The sequence below is a fragment of the Symphalangus syndactylus genome, chromosome 17 (assembly GCF_028878055.3).
Source record: "Symphalangus syndactylus isolate Jambi chromosome 17, NHGRI_mSymSyn1-v2.1_pri, whole genome shotgun sequence".
NCBI classification, from domain to species: Eukaryota; Metazoa; Chordata; class Mammalia; order Primates; family Hylobatidae; genus Symphalangus; species Symphalangus syndactylus.
In genome coordinates, this window is record NC_072439.2 from 87950148 (window position 1) to 87978145 (window position 27998).

General features: G+C 47.1%; 1 protein-coding gene across 6 annotated transcripts in view; it reads right to left on the reverse strand.

Moving 5' to 3' along the window:
- DGKG (diacylglycerol kinase gamma) overlaps positions 1-27998 on the reverse strand; it is a 210320-nt gene that overhangs the window by 105446 nt on the left and 76876 nt on the right. For 3 of the 6 annotated variants that reach the window (XM_063621929.1, XM_063621930.1, XM_063621933.1), the window contains 10 exons: positions 23950-24024; positions 23131-23253; positions 18753-18870; positions 15476-15564; positions 12027-12143; positions 10893-10985; positions 8178-8237; positions 5098-5177; positions 3840-3914; positions 1226-1311 (listed from right to left, as the gene is read on the reverse strand). In XM_063621929.1, the coding sequence (XP_063477999.1) occupies positions 1226-1311; positions 3840-3914; positions 5098-5177; positions 8178-8237; positions 10893-10985; positions 12027-12143; positions 15476-15564; positions 18753-18870; positions 23131-23253; positions 23950-24024 (916 nt within the window). Of the gene's footprint in view, positions 1-1225; positions 1312-3839; positions 3915-5097; positions 5178-8177; positions 8238-10892; positions 10986-12026; positions 12144-15475; positions 15565-18752; positions 18871-23130; positions 23254-23949; positions 24025-24371 lie in introns of all 6 variants that reach the window. The other 3 variants (XM_063621934.1, XM_063621931.1, XM_063621932.1) reach the window with 3 other exon arrangements.

Here is a 27998-nt window from a genome sequence, read left to right on the forward strand (position 1 = left end):
CCATATTCCATAGAATGTCCTATATGTCCTAGTCACCTGGCCCCTCATCACCTCTGCTTCATCGTCTGTAGCTTTTCTCGAATCCACTCTGCTTTAGCCATGCTGGCCTGCCTCCAGCAGCCTGGCCTGCTCCCACTGCAGGGCCTTCGTTTTTGCAGTTCCTTCTGCCTGGACTGTCCTTCCTCAGGTATCCACTTGGCTCACCCCTCCTCCAGATCTCCATGCCAAAGTTGTCTTCTCTGTGAGGTGTTAGATTGCAGCCTTGAGCTCGCTGTGCCCCTTCCCTGCTGTATTTTAAACACCTCCTGACATACTATGTCTCACTTATTTAAATGTTCATTGCCTGTCTCTTTCCTCTACACGGTGAGCTCCATGAAAGTGGAATTTTTGTCCGTTCATTCCCTGCTGTATCTCCAGTGCCTGGGGAAGAGCTTGACACATCGTGGAGCACAGGCAGCATTTGTGGGATGAAGAATGGAAAGCCCAGGGCTCATTACTCAGGGCCCAGTCTCTGACTTTGATGACTGTCCTCCCCAGTGCTCCCCTGGCTGCTTTCTTGTCCTTATATTACACTTTGCAGTGTTTGTCTGGGTTCTGTAGGGTTAGATCTTGACTATGCTTCCATCCCAGAATTTCAGTCAGTTTCCATCACTTACTGGGGCTGATGTGTCTGAGGACCCACAGATCCAGGTAGAGCTAGGTAGAACTCAGGCTACCAGCCTTCCAGCCTGGGCCTTTTAATCTAGGTTACTGTACTGGACACAGCTCAGTGTGGTCCTTCTTTTCTTGCACTGATCTGTACTTTGTAGATGCACTTTCTGGGCTCAGGATCCGGGTGTTCATTTGTCCCAGGCTACGATCTATGCTTAGTTCTCTGGCCTTTACCAACCCCAAAGGATCTGCCCAGAATTCCACTCCTGTCCTCCCATCCCCCAAATCTGGCCTGTCCTGCCACTGCCCAAACCCCAGCCATGACAGATCTGCTTTACAGGGAAGGCCTGAAACTAAACTGTTACCTCTGTATCGGAGGGAATCATTCCATTGTCTTATTTCTTTATTTTATTTTTTTCCACCCAAAGCAAATATTTAGTCAAGTGTTGGTTCAGGGGAAGATATAAGGATGAACAGACATGGCTCCATGCCTCTTTCTTTTTTATTGCCTTCTGCTGATTGTAAATATGCTTACTATAGATAAACAGCAAAGGCCCTCTCAGCCCATGCTTACCAATGCAATCCAAAATCCAGCCAACCGTCCCATCTCCACCACAGGCCAAAACACGGAAGTCTGGAGTATCACGGAAAAAGTTCAACCTGGGAAGAAGAAGAAAGGCCAAAATGGGCTTGTTACTAGGTTGCGGCTGACCGATACATGTTGAGTCAGAGTCTGCCCTGTTCCCCAGGAGTATGTTAAGACCTCGATTCCTTTTGCGGTTGAAAGGGTCACTCCATGTTCTGAAACCAGAAGTTACTATGCAGTGCCTTGAATATGGAGCCAAGGCCAAGGGGGCCATCCTTGTGCAAGGAGAATCTGACTCAACATTCGACACAAATGGAAAACGGTTTTCTAGAAATTCTGTACTAGTTACGCAGAGGAGTCCAGAGTTTTGGCGTCAATACAAATAGCCCCCAGTGTTTTCACTCCTCTTGGGCTCTCCTGCCTGCTCTGTCCTGACACCCGCCCTGGTAAGCGAGATGCACCGAATTTGCTGGATCTTCACTTCACTCTCCTGTAGGCCACAGTGAGTGGAGTGACGCCCTTCTCTTCTCAGGAGCCTTAACCCTGGAGAGCAGGGTGCTTAACCTGCGGTCCATCAACCTCCAAGTGTTCTGTGGATCAGATTCAGAGGCCATGAACTTGGAGGAGAAAATATTACATTCTTATTTTCTCTAAGCTCAAACTGAAATTAGTAGTATTTCCTTCAATTCAGCATGTAGGCAACAACCCACAGAGGTCTGAACGATACCCATGACTTTGTCAGCAGTCAAAATCGCAGCCATGTTCGTGTTTCATTACGGTTGTGGCAGATGCCTCATACCACCGCCAGGCTCATCACTGCTTAGAATTTACGGTAGTTATTAGATCCACTTCTGGGTCTTCCTATTTAATGTATTGGTGAAGCTCATATATTCTCATATCACTAATTTTAGTGTTTTAATAACTATTTTTTGATATGGCTTCCCTGGTCACCTTTTATTATTTTATTTTATGCATTAAGAAATAGTCCAAGGGGGAGTTTATGTGTTTCACCAGACTGCCAAGGGGGTTCCTGGCACAAGAAAGTTAAGAACCTCTGCTTTAGAATGAATGTGCCCTGCGGACACCTTGGGGGTGGAACTTGGGAAGCCGAAGGTCAATATTTCCAATCTGCCCAGGCTGGTGGTCTGAGAAGAGCCCTGGAGCTTTCAGAATCACTGATGCATGTGTAGGCAAATTAACATTCCTTCTCTTCCACTTCTCTTGGAGAACTCTGCTCTCTGACGGGAAGTGAATTCTGAACAGAGGCTCCCTCCAGCTAGGCAGCTTGTCTGATTACAGAGTGACACGCACATGAGAGACCCTCAGGGTGCATCAGCCCGGGAAGTAGCCACCTGGCTCGTCATCTCAGATGAAAACAATTTAGAATACATGAGGTTAAGCTGGAGGACTGTCTGCAAGTTTTGACAGTGGGCTGGTAAAGGTGTCTGTGGGGGGCTGCTCCGTCACAAGGCTGTGCTGTTCAGCAGTGACGGCAATCACGGTGACTGTGATGGCAACTGCAGTGGTATACAGAGGTGGGCTCTGTTCTGAAATTAGTTTTACAGGTAAATCATGGCAGGAGTACTGAATCTGCACTTACGTTTCTTTCTCTTTTTAACTGGGCCTTGTACTACCGCTGCCATAAATAATAGCTTTGGTGTCAGCCAACCAAAGACAGGGTCAAATTCTCTTTTCAGAGTCCTTACTCCAACCTCTCTGAGGGGTCTTGCTGAACCCGGAGTAGAAATCCCGGTTTGGAGGTGGGGCAGAGTGGCTGCGTGCTGGGCAAGCCCAGCCGAGTATGCAGACAGCCCCGGGTCCGGGGCCGGCCAGCAGGGGGCTCTCGAGCACCGGCCCGGACTGGGAGGAAGCCCAGGCTTTCCCGGCTTTCTAGCCCAGGTGCTGGAGGGGCCGCATCACAGGGACCAGGTGACTCTGCAGCATCACAGGGACCAGGTGAGTCTGCAGCTCACCATTAGCTGCAGACACAGGGACCACGCCTCCCACCAGGCCTCTTTACAACCCCACGCTAACGAGCAGAGAATAGCCAATGAGTAAGTGGCAGAAGGAGCAAAACAACCTCAAAATCGAATGATTTAGAAAACAAAAGTGATTCCATTGAACAAGTAATTGTCTCGATCCTAAAATTACCCCACAGCGGAACACCAAGGCAGAACTCCGAGTCACTGTCTAGATTTCCAAACTGCTGACTGACAATGATAAGAAAACTTTCTCTTCTCTGATGATTCAGTATGAAGACACCAGCTAACAGAGCCTTGCAAATAAGTTAAAATAATTTACCAGCCTGTTCCTCCTGTCAATCAAATGAAAGGTGCGTGCAGTTTTCCCCTCTTATAAAATCAACAACTTTTTCTAGGACAAGCTACAGGAGGCCACTTCTCAAACAGACTTAGCCTTCCTGGGCATCCTGAGTATCTCCAGGAGTCAGAGTAAGACGTGAGAAAAAGCAGAGAAAGGGAGTAAAATGGCAGGAAGGGACAAGTTGAGAGACGACAGAAAAAAAAGGTGACAAAAGAGGCATCTTCATTGGAGTTTAAAAGGGAAGGGTAGAAATAAGAGGTAAAGATTGTGATCTCCATACCCTGGAGTAGGCCCCCCATTGTCCAGGTTGAAAACTTGTTTGGGGTTGAGCAGATAGTGGAATTTCCGAAGAATTCTATGGAAAAAAAAAGAAACGGAGGGAGAGAGAGAGACAGAGAAGGAATATGTCATCGTGAGAAGTCACATTAGGGCAAACACCTCTGGAGCCCACTGGTGGCAGGGATGAGGGTTCATTTAAACCCCGGAGGGGAGGGCACTGCCTGCTGACCCTGGCGTCCAGGCTCCACCTGGCATCACCCGTGTTATCACCCCTGGTTCAAGGCTGAACTACCAACCTAGAATCCGGCTTCTAAGCCCAGAAGCATCACCCCTTACAAAGAGGACAGGGCAGAGAAACCCAGAAAACAGAACTTTCATTCTAAAGCTTTATCCTTCACAGAGACCTTCTCCCAAATGTTCTGTGTGGTCTAGGCAGTGTGATTCTGCCCTCTGCAGACTGTACAAAAGCATCACAGGACCCCCCTCCTCCCCAGGGAGAGGCCTCCTGCAGTCCTGGGATCAGGAGGGAATGCAGGAGGTGGCGTTGGGCTGTGGGGGAGGAGGGGTGCTGAGAGGCCGTGACTGCACCCGGGCCTGCTTTCCTGGCTGCAGCTTGGAATTGTCAGGTCAGTTCAGGAGGGGTGTCCTGCCCCTTGGACGGGGATGGGGGTCCTCATAGTTCTTGCTTTAACTCTACTAATTATTATTTTTTAACCTGGATTCCAGAGCACGGTGCCATCTGTTAATGATCCCGGAATTGGGAGGCAGAGCTGCTTTAACCATTCCCTCTGTCCTCCTGTGCTGTTTAGCAATTTCTAGCCTCCACTGAACTGGGCATTTCAGCAAACTGATGAGGTGGATGCACTGGCTTCTCATGGGTGACGGTAGCCCAGGAGGTCCTAATCAATGGCCCCCCATCATCTCTTAAATCAAGAGATCTGAGAAGCAAGAAAGGCACAGGCCTCTCAGCGTGGTCTAACTCTAGTGGTCTTAATAATGGCTCACGTGGCAGGCCGTGGGCTAAGCACCGTGTCTAGTCTCACCTGTGAGAGGAGGAATGATAATTATCTCCATTTTACAGAGGGAGAAACCGAGGCCCGGGGACATTAAGTCACTTGGACCAGGTCATAAAGTGGCAGGTGGCAGTGCTGGGATTTGAGTCTGCCTGTTTCCACAGCCTGCTGTGTTCCTGCCAAGGGGAGGAAGGGCCTGAGTCATGTTGCCCTAGTTGCTCCACTTTGAAACACAAGAGAACGTACCTTTCTCCTTGTCTCCCTCCACTCTTGGGGTTCACCAAGACCAGCAGCGGGTGGGTACCCGGGGTGGGGATGATCTTGTACTTGAAAGGTAAAAGAAAAAGAAATGAGCTCTGCTGCATCCAATAGTGGGGTGAGATGAGAGTTGAAGCCAAGACAGCTTCGGAGAGGCAGATGAGAAGCAGGCGGGCAGGCGGTCAGGTGTTTTTCCACTGGCTGAATTTTCTAAGGGGCTAAGTAGCTAAGTGTCTCCAGTTTGAATGGCCTTTAAGGAGTGTTAACGGAAATGAGAGTTTGAGGTCGGGATCAGCGATGGGACAATGGTGCTGTAGCTTCAAATCATTCAACAGTGATGTGGTCTTGTACCTACAGCACAAGATTAAATTTTGTGGGAGACACAGCTGAATATGGTCTTAGAAAGCACAGCCGTCTCATCTTACGCGTAAGCGAAATGGCACTCATAGAGTGAACCACCCGCTTCCACCGTGGCGCCTTCCAAACGCTCATTTCCGGCCCCAGTTTCCTCCTGAACCCTGGTCCCACATTTCTCACTGGCCAGTGGGTAGTACTGTCGACTGCACATCTCACCATCAGTACAAGCTCAACATGCCTCATGCATGACCCATCTTCTCTCCCTATGAAACTCGGCCTTTCTCCTGGTTCCCTGTTTCTGTTATTCATCCATCCATCCAAGGAAGGTCTTGTCCTGCCAAGTCTTTCCCTGAAATGTCCCTTTACCTCTGGCAGCTGCCACAGCCCCATGCTGCTTGCGCCTTTCCCACCCTAGGTAAGTCCTGCACGCCATCCCTACACGGTTCCTTCCCAGGACAGCAGGTCAGCCATGCCACTCTTGCCCAAAAACTTGTAATGACATCTCGTTATTAAAGGAGGATTTGGATTTTGTGGATAAAATGTAAAACTCCTAACCTGGAATCAAAGGCCTTTTCAGTCTAGCCCTATTCTACTGCTGTCTCCTAATTCCTGCTAACCGTCAGCTGCAGGTGCAGCCAAGTCCTGCTCTTGCTCCTCTAGTAAGTCTAGAGTGTGTCTCTTGCATTCCCACCCATGGGTCTGCTCGTGCTTGTTTCTTCTCCCATTCCATGCCCTGAAATGCCCACTTCCTTCTTTGCAAACTCTTAAAAAAAAATTCTGGCTGGGCATGATCACTCACACCTACAATCCCAGCACTTTGGGAGGCCGAGGCAGGCGCTTCACAAGGTCAGGAGTTCAAGACCAGCCTGGCCAAAATGATGAAACCCCGTCTCTACTAAAAATACAAAAATTAGCCAGGCATGGTGGCACGTGCCTGTAATCCCAGCTACTTGGGAGGCTGAGGCAGGAGAATCGCTTGAACCTGGGAGGTGCAGGTTGCAGTGAGCCGAGATCTCACCACTGCACTCCAGCCTGGGAGACGAGCGAAACCCCATCTCAAAAAACAAACAGGCAAGCAAGTAAGCAAGCAAACACACCATGTACTATCTTCTGGAGTTTCTTTTGTTGTTCATTTGTATTATTATTTTTTTTTTACTTTCTTAGATAAATGACTCAAAACATCAACTGGATTTAAAATGTTTTGGGAGGAGAGTGGGGTGTGTGTAACCCTACTACCAAGGACCCTATAGCACCAGACACAAGAGTGGGTGCTCAGCAAATACTTGTGGGTTCAGTGGAAGGATACACCAATGCGGACGCGCAGCTCTGCTCCATATTCAATATCTAATGCTTGCTTTTCCAGATCTCAAGCTAAAAGTCCAGCAAACACAGTGCCATGCTGTTTGAAAAGGATAGTAGCATTTGTCTCAACTGCCCAGGGTGACGATGTGATGCTCAGAAGCATCTTGGAGGCTGAGGAATAATTCCTCGCCTCTGGAGATGATACTCAATGTATTTAACAGCCAACCGTACAGTGTGGGCTCTGCCCCATCAGAACAGATGCAGGACAACCCGATGGCTGCCTGCCCTAAACAACTGGCATACATGTATCGGGTGTGGCTGTGTGTGCGCCTGTGTGTGTTTCCCACCTTTCTGCCCTTCTAGGTGTCTAGAGCTTTCTCACATATTAAGATTCTCCCCACATTCGGCCTTATATTTCACTTTTCTTTTTCTTTTTTTTTTTTGTTTTGAGACATAATCTCCCTCTGTTGCCCAGGCTGGAGTGAAGTGGCAGAATCTCGGCTCACCGCAACCTCCACCTCCCAGGTTCAAGTGATTATCCTGTCAGCCTCCCCAGTAGCTGGGATTACAGGCACCTCCCACCACGCCTGGCTAATTTTTGTATTTTTAGTAGAGATGGGGTTTCACCCTGTTGGTCAGGCTGGTCTCGAACTTCTGACCTTAGGCGATTTGCCTGCCTCAGCATCCCAAAGTGCTGCGATGACAGGCATGAGCAACTGCACCCGGCCTTTTACTTTTCACAACACATGAATCTGTATGTTCTCATTTAATCTCACAGACCTCTGCGAGGTGGGCAGGGCAGGGATTACTGTGTCTCCTTTGAGCGGAGGAAACTTAAGGCTCAGAGGCAGAGGAGGAGGCCCTGGTTTTCTATTTCCTTTTCTAGTACTCTTTGTTCCTCACCAGGCTGCCTTCCCTGCATTCCTTGGAACTCTGTGGAAGACACAAAAAATGTTCATTGCTGAACCCAAGTAAAAAAATGAGTTCTTAAGTATACATTTAAGGATTAAGAAGAACTTTTAGATCTGGTTAGCTTCATTTTGGCAGATCATGTTCTGGAGACAGCTTGGCAATCTTGAAAAACCCATTGTCTATTTTTAGGCCACATCTTTGTTATTATTTAGGACATCTGCATATTAAAGTTTTATGTAACTTGTTCCTAAAATAGTAATAAAGCCCAATAAGACCAGCAATGGGATCAGCCAACCTTTCCTCTCACCACTTGCTGACAGTGTGGCTGTCAAAGGTAACACCAGAGGCCACAAATAAATGCCCTCCTGGGTGGTATAATTAGTCAGATGAGAAGGCAAATGCTGAGATGCTTTTCCATAGAACCGGAACCCCATCCTGCCCACCACAGCCCTGGAACAACTTAGAAGGTGCAATCGGATTTAGAGCTCATGAGGTACCTGCATGACAAGTTCGCCCTTGGCGGACACGCAGCCATCAGACTTCCCACCTGGCTTGTCCTGTGACAATAAAGGAAAGACAAGCATCTTTTGGAAAAAGAAGCCAAATACAAAGAAAGAGATCAGATGAAAAACAAATGGCTGATACAAAGAAAGAGATCAGAAAGCTAGTGTAGTACGGAGACGAGGTTTTCAACATGGGGCTTCTGACCTAAATAAAGAAATGTACCCCTATGACTTTTTCTAGGATTCTCCAAGCCTCCAGTGATGACATCGCGGGCTGACTTTATCTTTGAGGCAAGGGACGTAGTGGGGAGCACTGAGATTGGCAGAATTCCACTTGGCTGATTTAGAAGCTTGAGCTCTGAGAAGAAAATTCTCAGACTTGGCGACTTGGCGACTTGGCTTTTCTTTCTTTCTTTCTTTTTTCTTTTTTTTTGAGACGGAGTCTCGCTCTGTCGCCCAGGCTGGAGTGCAGTGGCCCAGTCTCGGCTCACTGCAAGCTCCGCCTCCCGGGTTCACGCCATTCTCCTGCCTCAGCCTCTTCTAGTAGCTGGGACTACAGGCGCCCGCCACCACGCCCGGCTAATTTTTTGTATTTTTAGTAGAGACGGGGTTTCACCGTGGTCTGGATCTCCTGACCTCGTGATCCGCCTGCCTCGGCCTCCCAAAGTGCTGGGATTACAAGCGTGAGCCACCGCGCCCGGCCTCTTTTTTTTTTTGAGATGGAGTCTCGCTCTATCACCAGGCTGGAGTGCAGTGGCGTGATCTCGGCTCACTGCAAGCTTCGCCTCCCGAGTTCAAGTGATTCTCCTGCCTCAGCCTCGTTAGTAGCTGGGACTACGGGTGCATGCCACCATGCCTAGCTAATTTTCTTGTATTTTTAGTAGAGATGGGGTTTCACCACGTTGGCCAGGATAGTCTCGATCTCCTGACCTCGTGATCCGCCCACCTCAGCCTCCCAAAGTGCTGGGATTACAGGTGTAAGCCACTGCGCCCGGCCGTAGACTTGGCTCTTCTGCTGAGCACTATCTAATGATATGATATTGTCATTTTTCTTGGTTTTGTTTAATTTGTTTGTTTTTCTGATGTTTATTTTATTAAGGTTTTCTCACCTATAGTAAAATGCTCAAATCTAAATTGTACAGCTTGATGAATTTTGTATATGGGGATGGCCTCATAACTACCTCTTCAAGCATAACCCTTTTGTGACTCCTGATACGACATGGGTTTTGCCTGGCTTTTGAATTTCATATAATGGATTCATAGAGCATATCTTTTTCTGAGTCTAGCTTCTTTGGCTCAGCATTATGTTTTTGAGATTCTCCATGTTTTTACTCTATGCATAGTTTGTTCTTTTCCATTGCAATGTAGTTTCCCATTCTATGAATGCCAGATGCTGATATGCCTCAATTTATTCATCTATTCTCCTGTTAATGGTCATTTAGCTTGTTTCCAATTTTTAACTGTTATGAATAAAGCTGCTATGAGCATTCTTGTGCATGTCTTTTGGTGGAATAAATGCTTGTATTTTCCAGGTAGATGCACTGGGGGAGAATTGTTGGGTTATGGAGTTTGTATATTCCAATACAGTAAATATTGCTAAATGATTTTCCAATGTGTTGGTATTTTTCAGGGTTTTTTATTTTTATTTTTGAGAAAGAGTCTCATTTTGTCACCCAGCTGGAGTGCAGTGGTGTGATCTTGGCTCACTGCAACCTCCACCTCCTGGGTTCAAGCAATTATCCCGCCTCAGCCTCCCCAGTAGCTGGGATTACAGGTGCCCACTACCACGCCTGGCTAATTTTTGTATTTTTAGTGGAGAGGGGGTTTCACCATGTTGCCAGGCTGATCTAAAACTCCTGACCTCAGGTGATCCACCCACTTCAGCCTCCCAAAGTGCTGGGATTACAGGCATGAGCCACCGTGGCCGGCCTTTTTCTCAGGTTTTTAATGAGAAAGAAGTAGCTGGTCAAGTCCAGAGTGAGATGTGAGGAATGAGTGGGACTTGCAACATTTTTAAGATGGGAAGATGGCAAAGTTAAGTGTTTGATGCTTGTTTGAAAGAGGAGTCTTCAACACAGGGGACAACTTGTCAGGTGGGGGTAAAGGAGCTTAATTTTGCTGCTTTCATTTCCAAATCGGGCTGAGACACCCAAACTCAGGAGGTAGAGGGAGATAGGGTTTGGATGTGGCAGGGAGATTGACAGAGATGAGGGAGGTTGGGAGCCTGGCCATGCATAGGTGGTGACTGAGGTTCCTTGTGCTGTGCTCTGCCTGCAAGAGGCTTAGAACAAATGTGCTTTCCTTGATGGATCATTTCAGGGCATTCGGGGTGGCCAGCAATTGGAAACAGTTTAGTTAGAGAAGTTTTCTCTCAAAATCCGATCTGTGCCGCGCTGACCTCTTTTAAGCACATACTGAAAGCACAAACCCAACAGACAGGAGCAGAAAAGATTAATGACTGGGCACTGGGCTAAAAACCCAGGTGATAAAGTCATCTGCACAATAAACTCCCGCGAGACGTGTCTGCCTGTGTAACAAACCCTCCCATGTACTCTCTAACCTAAAATAACAGCAAAAAAAGAAAGAAAAGAAAACCAAACCCAGAGTTGTCAGGGAAGCCCTGGGAGGGATGTGAATGTCTGGAAGCTGCCTACATCTGACACCAGAACCCGGAGAGGCTAGAGCCCTCGACGCGGCACGAGCCCTTACCCGGGTGACGGGGCATATGGAGGTGGGCAGCAAGATGTGGTCTCTGAGTTCCCCACCGTCACACAACGTTGATAATTCACATTTGCGGTGAAACTGGGGGGAGAAATGAAAAAGAGAGTGAGCAAAAGTGAGCAAAGAAACATCAAACATGAAGATGGAGAGGTTTGGGGGAGAGGTGAGCTGCCTAGTGCTCCCCCAAATCCTGATGCACTGCTGGCTTTGACAGCATTGCCGTGTGTGTGTGTGTGTGTGTGTGTGTGCGCGCGCGTGCATGTGTGTGTGGTTAAGGGTGCAAAGCCTGCCATGGGCCGAGCAAAGAGGCCAAGAGCCGCTCATGGCTACCGAAGCGACATGGTCATGAGCCGGCCTGTGACCCTTCAGTGTGGCACCCCGTGTTGATTCCAGAGCCCCCTTAGATATGTGCTCTCCAGGCCCCGAGACTCTGGGAGGAGGGAGATCTTGATGAACAAACTCATGGATGGCTGAGAGTAAACCTTGTGATTCAACCTTTGTATTTTGAGAGTTCTGCCGTCTGGTTTGGAGAAACCTACATTTTGAGGCTGATACCTGGGGAGAAGGACAAGAGCTGGCACTGAGTTTTGACAGGCAGGTCGGCCAGCTCAGTGGCTGCCAGTGGCACTCTGGGTGTCCTGTGGGGCTGTGGACTCTAGCATGTGCTGTGGCTGGTGGCAGCAGGTCCAAACCTCTGGCCCAGGCAGTGGGGCTGCTCTGAGGAATGTGCCTTCAGAGCAGGCACCCCCTCCTATGATGCTCCTGTTGTCCAATTTTTCTCCCACTCTGTCAGTGTCCCTGGCCCTAGGTGACACCCAGGTAAAAGAAGTTCATAGTCGGGCCTGCTGATCCCAGCTGCCAGGCCACACAGACAGTGGACTGGCCAGCTTCTCATTCAGCAGTCCTCACTCCCCTGGTTCAGGGGTGCCCTCTCTCTAGGCAGCTTGGTAATTCACTGGAGCATCGTTAGGCTGAGGGCATTGAATAGTGGCTGTGGGGCCCTCCTAGCCTCGCTCCCCTGGCTCTGCTCATGCCCTCTGGCCAGATGTTCACTGCTCCTGGGCTGCAGCTTGGGCAAAAAAACATTGAAAAGAAGCAGGGCCGCCCTGGGCGCCAACCCACCGTCATCCGGCACCACACACAGTGCCGCGCGGTGACACTCTGGTAGCACTTGATACTTTTGTGGCACCGGTCACACTTGACGGAGGAGTTCCCTTCCACCCATGCGTGCTGCATCACCTGCGGGAGGGAAGCGAAGGATGCCAGGGAAAATGGCAGAACCATGTGCCCGGGGCCCTGGGCTGGAGGAGAAGGATCTGGGAGGGGACGCGGGGGAGCCAGAGGGACTGTTTCCTATTTAGAGGATGCTTATTGGATGTTGAGTGACTTTGCCTAATGGCATGATGTGGTTCTTCCCTGCCTAACCGCCATTGTGCAAATCAAAGTAGATTAAAAACCCACTTGGCCACATTTTGAACAGTTCAGTCGCCCTGGCAGGCAGGCCTCTGAGCAGCATCTTGTCTGGCAGTCCATCTGTTTGTCTTGCAGAACTCCTTGCAGAGTGATGTGTTTATATGCGCCCTCTTCTGGAAGGCAGTGTGGTGCAGAGGAACTCTGGAGGGCTTGGGTGGGCCACAGACAAAACTGGCTGGAGTCCCTTTGAAGTGGTGGCCTTTGGCCAGTTCTTAGACCTCTCTGAGTCTCAGGTCCCTGACCTATGGAAATTGGTATAAGAAGTCCCACCTCTGAGGTTACTGGGGCAATGCAACGAGATAGCACGTTTAGAAGGGCCTCCCTGGTACAGTCCTGGCCCTATGGGAGTACCTACAATTGGGTAACGCCTTTCTCCTTCCTCAGCTTTAGCTGCCCATTAGAAGCACCTGGGGGAGCTTTTAGACGTCCTAATAGCCAGCCGACACTCCAGACCAAATAAATTAGAGTCTTTGAGGGTGGGGCACATGATTAGTATGTTTTAAAGCACTCTGGATGATTATAATGTGAAGCTGAGACCAAAAAGCACTCTAGAAGGAAGTTAGAGAAAAGTCCAAAGAAATTAGTGAGGGTCCATTGGTGCTTTTCACACCTGTTCCTGGGGAGCTGGTTGTATCTGCTCCATGACCAGGAAATACCACCAGGGCAGGCTAGGCACTTGGAAACAGGTGGGGATGGTGGTAATGTTTTTGTATGTGTGTGTCAGTGCAGCTAAAGCAATAGCAGCTGGCTAGTAGCCCCACTATCTGGGAGGCTGAGCCCTAAGTTCTCTCCCCCAGAAATTCCCACCAAAATTCTCACTCAAAAATTTTCACCATGGTACCCCAAATAACAGAAGGAAGTGGATATGGATGCTGGGAGAAGGTGGGGGACATACCCTGGAGTGCCTGACTACAAGTGCAGTATTAAAAACCCATGAAATATTTGTGTGATTCAGTCCAGGTTTGTATTAAATAAGAATAAATGTGTTTTTTTGAGACAGTCTCACTCTGTTGCCCAGGCTGGAGTGCAGTGGCATGATCACAACTCACTGCAGCCTCGATCCTCCAGGTTCAAGCGATCCTCCCAGCCCAGCCGCCCGAGTAGCTGGCACTACAGGCACATGCCACCACACCAGACTAATTTTTGTATTTTCTTTTCGTAAAGACAGGATCTCATCATACTGCCCCGGCTGGTCTCAAACTCCTGGGCTCAAGCTATTGGCCCTCGTCAGCCTCCTAAAGTTCTGGGATTACAGGTGTGAGTGACTGCACTTGGTCCAAGAATAAACGTTTTAAATTACTTAGCAATTAAGTTGCTTAAGTCCTCCCCTAAGAATGTTTTTGGCAGAATTATTGCTCCAGAAGATGTGTCACGTTTGGTTGGTAGCTTATCACCTTGTGCCTTGCACTTCTGAGGGTGTAAAGAACTCGGTTTGCTAATTAATCTGTCATCTACATGGCCACAATTGAATTTGCTCTGAGATTATTATTTCCATTTTGCAGAGGAAAAAATGAAAGTTTCAGAGAGGTTAAGTGACTGGCCCCAGGTTCCAAGGCTGGTAAGTGGCCAAGTAGGGTTTCCTAGCCAGGTCTTCTGACCCCAAGTCCGGGGCTGTTTCCCCAACACGACATTGCCTTTGCCATTCTCTTTGGGATCTGAGGAGATGGTGAAAGACTGGGTTGCTCCTGCAGGCTGAGAAGTTTGTGAGTGTGCCCTGCCGGCCCCTAATCAGCCTCACTCTGTTCTCTGTGTGACAGGTGGCCAGAGTGCAGGCTTAGGGCCTGCATCCAGCAGGTACACCATGTGTCCCGGTGAAAGGCATGGACATGGAGCAGGGTGTGCATGGGGTGGTGCAGAAGGCATGGATGAGAGACCATGCAGTATCCATGGGGCATGCACACAGATCCTAGGAGGTGCCTTTCTCTCCCAGGAGTCTTTCTGCAGGAGGGCTGGGTACCACTCTCACAGCTGTCTCCTGACTCACATTCCTCCGTGTAATCTTCCCTTTTCAGGAAGGCAAAGTGCCCTTCCCCCGCTCATTTTAAGGTAAGTCTATTTCCAGACTTGGAGAATGGCATCACCCAATGGCCGAGTTAGAAACCTGGGAGCCATTCCCTACCTTTTCCCCTCTCTCATCCTCCGCATCCCCGCCCCCACATCCTGGTCCTAGTGGTGGTACTTCCAAATTACCTCTCAAGCTCTCCCTTCATTTTCTCTCCTTTAGCCAGTGTGACAGTCAAAATACCCAATAACCGGCATGGCCTGGGGGACCTCAGCACAGGATCATCCTAGAGCAGTGAGTGTGGATCCCACCCCAGTCGGGCCCCCAGCGCAGTACTGCCTTTTGCCTCAAGTATTGGAAGAGTTTCCGTCCTCTGATTTCTCTCCCACATCACACTCAGAGCTATTAACCTAACTCACAAACTCAGTCACATCTTTATGTGCTTGAAGCTCTTCAATGGCCCCCCGGCTGCACAGAAAACACCTTTCTCACTCAGCTGGCCTCACAAGACCTGCTTCAGGCCAGATTTCACCACTTTCTGAGTACATCTCCTGCCACTTCCCTTTAAGCATCCTCTGCCCCAGCTATGCCAAACTAAGTATGAATCCTGGAACAAGCCACATCTCATGCCTTTACACATGAGGCTTCCTCTGCCTGGAGAATCTGGTCCTCCTCGATGCCTCATGAAGTCCTCCCAATTTGTGTTCAAGACACAACTGCAATGCCAGCTCCTTTGTGCAACTTGCCCTGTGCTTCCACTGTACCTTCCACACAGCTGTGTTATTGTAGCACACATCTCACTATTCTGTTCTTTGCTTATGTGCCCGTCTCTCCTTCTAGACAGCATAGTTCTTGAGCAGGCTGGGGAACATCTCTTACAACCTGTGTACCCCCTAGCATGGAACCTGGCACAAAGCGGGCACCAGGAAGGTGCTGAATGGATTGATGGATGAACGGAATGGTTTACAGGTGGTCCTCAAGGCAGAGAAGGGACTGGATGAAGCTCCCAGCGCCCCTTCCTGCCCAGGAATCCATGTTGATGGACATGTTTCCTGGATAAGGCATGCAGTAGAACAAGGCAGTAGATGTCACCAACCTCACCGCTCCTTTTGGTTTTTGAGTACGTTTTGACACAACCAGGAATGTTTTTGGACACACAGCGTTCGTGGACAGTGTATTTACAGTCTGAAAAGAAAAAAAATCAAATCAAGGCAGGTGCTTGTGAATGTAGGAGAGGCCCAGCCACCCTCCCACCCTAGCCAAGGCCTGTATCTCCCTTTGGGTGGCTGGTGAAGGGCAGGGGACACATGGGGCTGGTCTTGCCTAATGGAAATTCAAAACAGTCTCTAATTGTTCTTGGAGGACAGAGTCCCTGCTTATCTGCTGCGGCTGCACCTCCACCTGCCTCACTGCCTTCCTCTGTAGGCAGTGAACGCAGCGGGAACACATCCCCAGAAAGGTGCTTTTTGCTGAAGGGGAGTGTGTGGCATCATCCTCCTGGCTATGCCAGTGCCACTGTATTGCATGCCCAGGACATTGGAAAATGGATAGAAAGGCCAGGGCTTTTTTTTTTTTTTTTTTTTGAGATGGTGTTTCGCTCTTGTTGCCCAAGCTGGAGTGCAATGGCATGATCTCAGCTCACTGCAACCTCCGCCTCCCGGGTTCAAGTGATTCTCCTGCCTCAGCCTCCTGAGTAGCTGGGATTACAGGCGCTACAGGCGCGCGCCACCACGCCTGGCTAATCTTTTGTATTTTTAGTAGAAATGGGGTTTCGCCATGTTAGCCAGGCTGGTCTCGAACTCCTGACCTCAGGTGATCCACCTGCCTCAGCCTCCCTAAGTGCTGGCGTAAGCCACCGCACCCGGCCAAGGCCAGGGCTTTTGAAGGCTAGGCAGGCCCCTGTGACAATCCACATGACCTTGGGTAAATTGTTTTACCTCTCTGAAATTCAGGGTTTTCTGTAAAAAGGGAAGAAAACGGCCTGTCTTTCTCTTTCTCTTTGCAGGGATGTTGCAGCAGTACATGAGATAGTTTGTGTAAAGCATCATGTGTCTGGGTCAGAGTAGCTATTCCACACATTATTGCTGTTGTTTTTACTACCATTATGTGAACAGCAGAGGCCCACGGGCCTAGAACTTAATGGGAATGAGATTGATCTATAAAATGTGGGTGAGAGCTGGGTTTGAACTGGCACTGGGGAGACTGTTGCACCTCTTCTTCTTCTTCTTTTTTTTTTTTTGAGATAGAATCTCACCCTCTCACCAGGCTGGAGTGCAGTGACGCAATTTCGGCTCACTGCAACCTCCGACTCCCTGTTTCAAGTGATTTTCCTGCCTCAGCCTCCCAAGTAGCTGGGATTACAGGCACGTGCCACCATGCCTAGCTCATTTTGTATTTTTAGTAGGGATGGGGTTTCACCATGTTGGCCAGGATGACCTTGATCTCCTGACCTCGTGATCCGCCCGTCTTGGCCTCCCAAAGTGCTGGGATTACAGGCGTGAATCACCGTGTCAGGCCTGGTGGACCCCTTCTTTAGCCCGTTGATGCTTGGTCTTTGTGGACAGTGGGCCCAGCTCTGCCAAGGTGACTTTTATGGCTGAGGTCACTTGCTGCCTAATTCACACGTGCATGTTGGATAAAGCACTTCAACCTGGACCACAGCCAAGGGGCCTCCCTGCAGCAGCAGCTCCCTGGTGTCTGGTGGGTTCAGGCTGAGTGTTGCTGTCCACATCACGGGGCGGGCGGCAGGGCTCTGTGCACCCACATACTCTGGTGCCTGCCATGCCTTCCTGCTGCAGCCCCTCTGCCTTCTCCTCCCGCTCCCTGTGTCCCCTTCTTTCCTACTCCTTATTACTCTTTTCCCCAACTCTTTCTCCTGTCCACCTTTCCAGTCTTCCTCTCTGCTTTTTCCTCTACCACTTGCAGTTTTTTCCACCTTTTCACTCTGACTTTACTAGAGGAATTAAAAAGTGAAAGAGCTGTAGAGTTTTAATTCCCATTGCATTTGCAGAATGTAAAATGCTTTTTTGTTTGTTTTTTGTTTTTGAGACAGAGTTTCACTCTGTCATCTAAGCTGGAGTGCAGTGGTGCGATCTCAGCTCACTGCAACCTCTGCCTCCTAGGCTCCAGTGATCCTCCCACCTCAGCCTCCTGAGTAGCTGGGATTACAGGTGCACGCCACCACGCCCAGCTAATTTTCTTTTAGTATTTTTATTTTTATTTTTTATTATACATTAAGTTCTAGGGTACATGTGCACAACGTGCAGGTTTGTTACATATGTATACATGTGCCTTGTTGGTGTGCTACACCCATTAACTTGTCATTTACATTAGGTATCTATCCTAATACTATCCCTTCCCCCTCCTTCTACCCCACGACAGGCCCCAGTGTGTGATGTTCCCCACCATGTGTCCAAGTGTTCTCGTGTCCAATTGCCACCTATGAGTGAGAACATGTGGTGTTTGGTTTTATGATCTTGCGATAGTTTGCTCAGAACAATGGTTTCCAACTTCATCCATGTCTCTACAAAGGACGTGAACTCGTCCTTTTTTATGGCTGCATAGTATTCCATGGTGTATATGTGCCACATTTTCTTAATCCAATCTATCATTGATGGACATTTGGGTTGGTTCCAAGTCTTTGTTATTGTGAATAGTGCCACAATAAACATACATGTGCATGTGTCTTTATAGCAGCATGATTTAGAATCCTTTGGGTATATACCCAGTAATGGGATGGCTGGGTCAAATGGTATTTCTAGTTCTAGATCCTTGAGGAATCACCACACCATCTTCCACAATGGTTGAACTAGTTTACAGTCCCACCATCAGTGTAAAAGTGTTTCTATTTCTCCACATCCTTTCCAGCATCTTGGTATTTTTAGTGGGGACAAGGTTTCTCCATGTTGACCAGGCCAGTCTCAAACTACTGGCCTCAAGCAATCCACCTGCTTCCGCCTCCCAAAGTGCTGGGATTTCAGGTGTGAGCCACCATACTTGGCCCCAAATGCTTATTAATTTTTTAAAAATAAGTTTCCTCTGAACATATCCCAGGATAAATATTGACTAGAAAACCCAACCGAAAGTAGTATGAGAAATTTTAAATTATTTGTGGACTTTAATAATTTTTTTCTAGGGGGTCAGTGGCTCATAAAAAGCCCCCAATAATAAATAGTCCAAGACCTGTCCATTGGACTTGGGTAGAGTAAAAACAGGACATGAAGGCCTCGCTTTATTCCTTCTGTTGGAACAATATGGGTGGTCCCTCAAGCTGGGAAGCAGAAATACCAACATTTTCTCTGCAATGGATCAACCAACCATGCGCAGAGCAGGATAGTGCCTGGGGGAAAGAGGTTTGAAGGAAATTTACTTACAAGTGCAGCACAGGCCTTGCTTGCGGACGCCCATGAGCATGATATGGCAGAAGTTGCAGTAGGTTGGTTTCTTGAAGTGCTTCATGGTCCAGGCATGCCGCCCATCCCCCTTGGAGCCCTGCAGGGGTAATAGGAGGTGAGACCCCGAGCTGGCCGCCCTGAGATGGAGGAAGCCAGGGGCTTCCTCTTGCATGTTCTTCCTTTTCCTAAATAAGACTCTTTTTTAATATTCAGAAGACGAGTTATTGATATTTTTTACTGTTTTAAATACAAATAAAAACAAAATTTTTGTGTGTGTGTTTTAAAAATTAGCAAATATTAAAAGCAAGAAACATCTGAATGGAAGTATGTGTATGTGGGATAAAATAAACACTCTCCCGCATGGCTGGCAGAAGCATAAACTGAACAACAATCTGATCTATCTATCTATCTATCTATCTATCTATCTATCTATCTATCTATCATCTATCTATCTATTATCTATCTTATCTATCTATCATCTATCATCTATCTATCTCCTTTAAATGTTTACAACCTTTGACTTACCAATCTCTCCTCTTCGACTTTATCCTAAATAAATAATTTTTAAAAGGCAGATGAGCCTTTTTGTGCCCTGCCAGATGCTTAACCCAGTATTATTTAAAATAATGAAAAGCTGGAAATATCCTAAAGGTCTCAAAATTACCAAAAGGCTAATTGTAGTACATCCATCTGATGTAATGTTAGGTGGCAATCAAAAAGATATCTATAAGACTATCTAATGGCATGGGAATGTGCTAATGATACAATGCTAAGTGAAAAAACAATGCCATTTCAATGATATGTTATGATTTCAGTTTTATATAATAGATCTTTGATGGGAAGTAATTTCACTAACCTGTTAACAGAGGTTGGCTATAGCTGGTAGCAATATGGATTTATTGTATTCTCTGATTTCTACTTTCTGCTGTGTGTTCCAAATTTTTTACAGTGTGCATATACTAGTGTGATAATCAAGATGAAAGAGTTTAGTAAAAACAACGTATTTCTCCTATCAACTTTCGGTACACAGAAAAAATAGTAAAAAGACAGACAGAGAAAGGGTTAGACCATCTCCTCCTGACTTTGTTCAGAAGTGAAATCATCTGCACCTACTAGGTACACCAAGCCTCGCACAGTCACGCCCACATCTCCCACATCCCATCCCAGGGGAACACAGCACAGCTTGAGGCTGTGGCTTGAGGAATGTCCCGCCTGCATGTGCTATCCCTGAACCTTTCTCATAGGCTCCATTACAAGAGTAACACTCTTGGGCTGTAAGTAAAAAGTAAAAGCTACAGTAAGGTGATGAGGATCGATGGTCATGGACGTAGTATCCAATGTGCGGGACTCAAATGTAATTCTTACTTCTGGGGTGCGTATGCATGTGGGCTGGTCACTGCAACCAGACCTCGGCCTGTGCTCAGGCTTCTGTTATCATCTCCAGAGGAGCTCACATTCTTTTACAAATGCTGGCTTCCTCCTCTGGGCCAGAGAAGCTATTTTCTTCTCATTACCTCAAACCCTGCCTCTTCCGGGACATGAGTTTTATAGAATTAAAACCCCTCGTATCTAATGGTTTCCACTTTGGTAAATGCATTCACAAATTGATAATGATTCATCAAAAGACTGATTCATTCATTTATTCATTTGACCAACATCTACCTCATGGGATTTTTGTAAGAATTAAATGACATCATGTAAGTAAAGCTTCTAGTTCAATGCCTGACACATTGTAAATTCAAACTTTCATTAAGTTCTTATTCCATTCCAGATACTGGGAGACACAAAATAAACTAAAAAGTGTTTGTTGACATGGAAGGAGGTAGATTTGTTCCCATTCTACAAATGAGAAACAGAGATTTGGAGAAGTTCTGTAACTAGCCCAAGCCCACACAGATAATGAGGGACTGAACGAGTAGTCAAACTTGGGTCTTTTGCTGGCCAGAGCCCATGCTCTTTCCATCCCTCTCCTCTACCTCACAAGCCAGGGTTTTCCTGTGTGGGTAGAAGGAAAATGATAGCACTCTTCAGCAGACTTCTTCATGTAGCCCAAAAGACTGTCAATGTATCTGAAAACAATGTAGCTAAGTCAGTTAGCTCATCCCCCTTTCTCAGCTACTGTTTTCATGGATGTAAGAAGTGCATGGACCGTGATTTGGGATAAAGTAATGTTTCTGCTTGGGTTATAGCACCATCATGTGGCTCTTTCCTTTCCACATGATGGTGGCTGCAGAACGTGGGCATAGCCTTCCTTGTGCTCGCCAGGTTTTATGCTGCTGCTACGACTTTCCTGGGAGAGAGTCTGTTTTGCAAATATCCCATTCAGTGATTCCCCAGACTTTTCAGTGGTTGTATGTGGGTTTTGAAAAAGCCCAAGAAGCAATGGACTTTTAAGACATTGATGGGGGCTTTCTCCAAAACCCCAAATAATAAGTGTTAAAAACTTTTAAAGTACATATTTAAAAATAAGTGCATAAAACTCTTGATTAATAAAACTAAACTTGCATTTAATAAAACTAAACTTGCACTTTCCTGATATAAATGAAAGTTTTCTACAAGGCTGATCTGGCATTTAGGGGAGACACTGGGGAGAATGCTGAGGAAGTAATGGGCTCTCCTTCCTCCTGCCACAAAACAGTGGGTCTTTTCCATGCAAAGAGTTGGTGGTATTTTGAACCTCAGCAAGTCCAAAGTAGAACAGAAAATGGAAATTGGTTCCCTATAACTAAAATGTCCCATCTTTATTACTTAAATGAGACAAAAAAAATGGTGTTTTGGAACAGCACCCGAGCAGAACTTCCATTCTGATTTGAGTATAATCTTAAGTGAGTAAAGTCAGAAGAAAGCATATCTAACTTATCTGAGCCCTTCCAGTTCCTGGATCACATGGGTTCTTGTACGTAAAGCTTCTTGGCAAGGGATCATTGGGTGAGAGGCACGATGTGACTGAGTAAGGGGGATGATCCCTGGTGCTAGTTTGGTGGATGTCCTTGGGCAAGTTCCTTCACTTCTCTGGGTCTCAGTTTGTAAAACAAAGGGGATCAACCAGGGACCACAAAGATATTTTCCAGCTTGACTTTCTAGGGTTCTAAGGAATAAGAAGGGGGTCATGTAGATCCTGGTTCCTTGATTTCTCCTTAGTGCTTGGAAAGCACTGGACATGCTATGAAATGATTGCAAGATTCATAGTTCTTGAGTTTCAGAAATGGGGGCTCAGCTTTAGTCCTGAATTGCAGAGCTATGAAATGAAGATATTATAGGTAACTTGGTCAGCTAGAGGGTCACCCAGCAGCACTTGCTGTTCTGTTCCTCTCTATGGAATAGTCTCAAAGAAGTGTAATCTTTGAGATCTGTAATCTCAAAGTAGTGTTGTCACACAACTGGTGTGACTAGTAAATGCTTAATGTCACCATTTGTGCTTCTACTAGTTTTAGTCTGCCCTACCTCATGTATGGAAGTGAGTTCACTTGGTAAATAGGTAGAGAATACAGTAACTGGGTCAGATGAAGGTATATATAACCATCAGTTTCACATTAAGCCTCTACACATATGCCCTACTCTGATCAAATGGGAGATTTGCCTAACACACCCAGAACTTTCTTTCATTTCTGTTTTTAATCAAGCTGTTCTCCAAGCCATAAACTCTCTCTAGGTCTTTAAAGCCACCTGCTCTTTATTCTCAAGAACGGGACATCAAAATCTCATGCATTCTTCAGGGACAAGTCAACACCTTCCAAGATTTCTTCCCACTGGCCTAACTCTCATGCGTGGGATATTACAAAGTGCAATATCTTTGGTATCAGAGACAAATCCTCACTCCTCCTTTTGCTCCTTAGGGTCAGAACCTCAGTTTTCCATCTGTATAAATTGGGATAAAAATATTTACCTTATCTGGTTGTTTTGATTGTTATATAAGATACCACGAATGGAAGCCACCCCCACAACAGATCAGTATTTTTTCCTCTCTCTCTTCATTCTTTCCTCTCACCCTTCCTTCGCCAATTCTCTTAGCATTTTTAAACCTAATTTGTTGAAAAGACAGAATTCTTCTTTGAAGTTTGTGGCCCTTTGCCTGGTTGAGTGTAAGGTTCCTGCAGGCAGATAATGTGTCTGTATTCCCTCACAGCTTGCAGAACAGTATTTTTAATGTAGTAATAATGTAGTAAATGTCTGTCAAACGAATATACTTCAGGCACTAATGGATACAAAATAATGTGAATAGAGAGTACTTTGGGGCTGGTCATGGCACGTCTGTTGGGCAGTCTGGAGCAGAAGCCAAAGTGATATGTTGATATTAACATGGAGCCCAATGTTCCTGAACGGCAAGAGATCTCTGAACTCCAGCTTGTTGACTTACAGAGTCATCCATCCCCAGGAGGACCAGCAATGGGATGGTGGTCATCCCTCCGTGGACCCATTCCTGTAGAGACACGAAGCCGTCCCGGTCATAGTCCATCCCTTGCAGCATCTCCTTCAATATCTGTGGAATCCAAAGAGCAATCATTGTCCATTTGCATCATCGACATGTCTACCTGCCTTCTGCCTCTGCTGTCTTGTTCGTCTCGCATTATCTGGTTTGTGTTTTACCCCTTTCCCCTCCTGTTAAGTGTGAACAGAGCAGACTGGGAGTGAGGAGGCCAGGCTTCCAGGTCTGGCTCTGTCCTTGGGCCTTGGGCCAGTCACCCTGACTCTGTGGGCTCTGGTTGGCTTATCTGTAAAAATGGAAAAAATATTGTTGTGTTTGTGGCACTGTAGCAGGGATTAGAGAAAATGAATGTAAAGTGAATAACAAAATACCTGACACATAGGAGCCCCCAAATGTAATTATTCTTATAATTCGTATTATCTGGTGATCGAGGAACATCTCTACAATGCTTTCTAATAGAAATTTCTACAGTTCTCTCTAAATTCTTTGATTGATGAATTTCTGTTATAACATTTTATTTCTGGTGAAAAGATGAGCATGGTTATTTCAGTTATGTCTGCACGTTTTCCTGCTGCCTACATTTTTCCTATCAGAGAGGTAGGAGGTAAAGTGCAGGACTCCAAAGAAGCTGCCTATAAGAAGATGAGTCTGGGAGCACCTGCAGAGTAAACACTCATTCATATCTTGAGTGTGTCCCCCTCCCATCTTAGAAGCTCACTCCAAAGCCACCCCATCCTTACAGAAACTCACAGGCCTCAGCTCTGTGGGATCCCACTCCAGGTACTGGGCAATATGCAGCATCTGGTTGACAATGCAATCCATCTCCTAGAAAATAGCAAAGGGAGAAAATATCAAAAGGAGACAACCAAAGATGTGTCATTAAGAGCCGAACTCAAAATTAAGCCCAGTGGGAAGAGGGACAGGGCAGGGCAAGAGAAGAAGCTGGTGCAATAACTGGCATTTTGTGAGGAGCTCAGTTTATTTCTGTCTCGACCACAAAGCTCACGAGAAGCACAGAGCATGCATAAGCCGGAGGTATGCAAAAAGCTCCGAAACACTGACCTCCTCCTGGACCCACCTTCCTTCCCTTATTCTGCGCTTTAACTTGGAAAGCATAGAAAGCACTGCTATTTTTATCCCTCTTTGTCATTATAGCTTCCACAAATACTTACAAACCAAGGCAGGTTTCTCCTGTCACTTCTTATCACTCATCCCCACAGCTGTAGCAACTTGGGATCCATCTCTCAACTCGAGGCCAGTTTCTGTTGCATGGAGGGTTACTGTGTGTGTCTTAGCTCAGGTACCATGATTTTGATTCCGTTTGTTATCTCCTCTGTTTCCTTTTTATCATGGTGCAGCCCTTAGCCCAGCCCCCAGGAGTCCGTGAACAGGAAACTCAGAGGAATATGTTTACTTGATGACTGAGCCTTTTGGTACTGAGGCCAGGCTCCATCTAACACCTCACAGAATTGTTGGCTGCCAATGAGTCAGTGTTCTGAGAGCCCCGCTGAAACACACCAGACTGAAGAGGCATTTGGTGTCAAAGTTAGCACCATTTAGGCACCAGCTAAGATGTTCACAGTAAGATTGCTTTGGGAGGACACGTCGGTAGACTGAAGCAAGGTTCAAAAGTGTTACCTCAGCCAGATAGAATGCTGGGTCAAAATAGCAAGCCAAAACCCAGCAGGGATTTTAAAAAATTGTATGTTATTTAAATTAAAAAACAATCCATTGCAAAACTACAGGATAGGCCAGTAGATGAGGGTAAGAAAGTGGGCACAAAGGTGGGGACAGGTTTTGGCAGAAGTTCCAAAAGAAAAGAACTTGTGAATCTGGTTGGGTCCAAGATTTAATGAGAAAATGTAATTCAGGAACAAAGAATTGGACTCAGTTTTGGGCTATGTAAATAGAAGCAGAGTTGGCAGATTTCAAAAGGAAAAAGTTCCCCTGAGGTCTTCCTGGTCAGGCCACATTGGGATACTTAAAGAGTCATAGGGGATGGATTCTGTTCTGTGCCACATTTCAGGAATGGCATTTACAAACCAGAGCTTGTCCAAAGTGGATATTTAAGCCTGCCTTGTGAGAACCAGTGTAGGAATAGAGAAATTTTAGCTTGGAGAAGATTTTAGGGGAGATGTGATAGCACCTTCAAATACTCGAAGGCCTATTGTATGGGATAGGTATTCCACTTGTCCTGGCCATGTATGGGGGACAGAAGGAAGCAGAGGGATGCAGGGAAGGGAGGAGTTGAGGATTGGCTTATTTTGGCCTCCCTGCTGGGTTTGGGGAGAAGGGGAACAGAAGCAGGTTTTGAGTTGAAAACGATTCCCCACCACACAGAGGAGTGCCTGTGTTTGAGAAGGAAGCCCTCTCCAGCAGTCACTCCCAGCAGTAGAATGGCTGTCTTTCCATATGCCAGGGATTCCAGGTGAAAGGTTGAACCAGATAACTCTTTTGAGATTTGCTTCAGTCTTCCAATATTACCTTTAAAATGTATCTGGAATTTAACAACTTCTTACCACCTGCAATGATTCTACCCTGCACAAGTCTACACCATTTCACGCCTTGATTGTTTCAATGGCCTCCTAACCAGTATCCCTGCTTGCATTCCCTCTGTCACCCAGGCTGGAGTGCAGTGGCGCGATCTCGGCTCATGGCAACCTCCGCCTCCTGGGTTCAAGTGATTCTCCCACCTCAGCCTCCAGAGTAGCTGGGACTACAGTTGCCCACTACCACACCCGGATAATTTCTTTTGTATTTTTAGTAGAGACCGGGTTTTGCCATGTTGGCTAGGCTGGTCTCAAACTCCTAACCTCTGGTGATCCGCCCACCTCAGCTTCCCAAAGTGCTGGGATTATAGGCTTGAACTACTGCACCCAGAGTACAGTGATTCTGTTGAAACATAAGTCAATCATATCACTCCTCTGCTCAAAATCATCAATGGTTCTCCATCTCTCTGGAGTAAAAGATACACTTTTTTTTTTTTTTTTTTTTTTTTTTTTTTTTTTTTTTTTGAGACGGAGTCTCCCTCTGTTGCCCAGGCTGGAGGGAGTAAGTGGCGTGATCTTGACTCACTGCAACCTCTACCTCCAGGGTTCAAGCAATTCTCCTGCCTCAGCCTCCTGAGTAGCTGGGACTACAGGTGTGCGCCACCATGCCCGGCTAATTTTTGTATTTTTAGTAGAAACGGGGTTTCACCATATTGGTCAGGCTGGGCTCAAACTCCTGACCTCGTGATCTGCCCGCCTCCCAAAGTACTGGGATTACAGGCAAGAGCCACTTGCCCGGCTAAAGATAAACACTTTTAATCACCTATAAAGTTTAATAAGCTTTGCAAACTCCCCACTCACCTACCCCCATCCCATGACTTCTCTGATCTCATCCCCTATTACTTCCTCACTCTGATCTCATCTGTTTTCTCATTCTGCTCCATTCACACTGGCCCGGAGTGAATCTTCTAACATGCTAGGGACCCTCAGGACCCTCGCACTCACTGTTCTTTCTCCTGGAAGTCTCTTCCCCTAGAATTACTCCCTCGCCTTCTTCATGCCTCTGTTCGGATGCCCCCTCCTAGAGAGGCCTTCCTTGGCGACCCTCGCTAAAGCTTCAACTTCTTCCAACACTTCCTCTCCTGTATTTTTCTTCTTAGCACCCATCCCTACCTGACACGTTTTTACTAGGCTGCTTAGTGTCTGTGCTTGGACTAGAATGAAAGCTTCATGAGGGCATGGAACTTTGTCAGTTGGCTACACTGCCATACCCTCAGTGCTTAGAAGAGTGCCTGACATGATGCAGACACTCAGTAAATATGTGTTGACCAAATGCTTGAGAATCTGTGATTCTCTGGATGTTCCCTCAAATGACCCAACCCACAGCATTGTAATGTGACTGGAGGGATCCCATAGAGGCACCCTGGGGTTTACAGGGAATTGGGATGATTCAGTTTGTCTAGTGGACTTCTTCCCTCCCTTCCTTCCTTCCTTCCTTCCTTCCTTCCTTCCTTCCTTCCTTCCTTCCTTCCTTCCTTCCTCTGGTCTGACTCAGCCCCATGCATCTCAACCTCAGGGCCTTCCTGTTAATGAGCCCTATCTCTGACATTGACAGTCAGGACCACAGGGCCTGTCTGACTCTGCTTGCCTTCTTTCTTTCTTTCCATTCTTCCTTTTGCTCCACGAGCCTTGATCGATGGGTGAGGGTGAATCTCAGGCTTTCTCAAGTGCAACGGGTTGGGAACATGTACTTAGAGCAGACAGAACCAGACTCCTAGGCTAGTGCCCTGGAGTAGAAGCAGCCAAGGGTGACGCCAAAGCACATCAGCAGTGACCAGCAGCCTCCTTCCTTGCAGATCAGCAGTGACCAGCAACCTCCTTCCTCACACATCAGCAGTGACCAGCAGCCTCCTTTCTCTCAAATCAGCAGTAACCAGCAGCCTCCTTCCTTGCACATCAACAGTAACCAGCAGCCTCCTTCCTCGTGCCCTTTTGCCCTGGTCTTGCTGCCTCCCCCGCCCTCTCCTCTTGGCCTCAGGACTCCTGCAGGAAATTGCAGGAGGCACTTGTGAACTGAATGGGAAGTTAAACTAGCTGACATGCTAAAGCATCCCTCCATCCTGAGATTTGATGATTCCCAGGCTTCTAGAGTGAAAAGGTAAGTTGGAATTCACGCTCTGCAAGGCTGGCCCTTTGGAAATAGCGGGTGGAGAGGTCCTAGTTGGATTTCCTCAGCCTGCATCGAGACATTGCTATTAGTACAAAGACGGAGCTGAACATTTTCAGATTCTTCCTCTGCTTGCTCCCTGC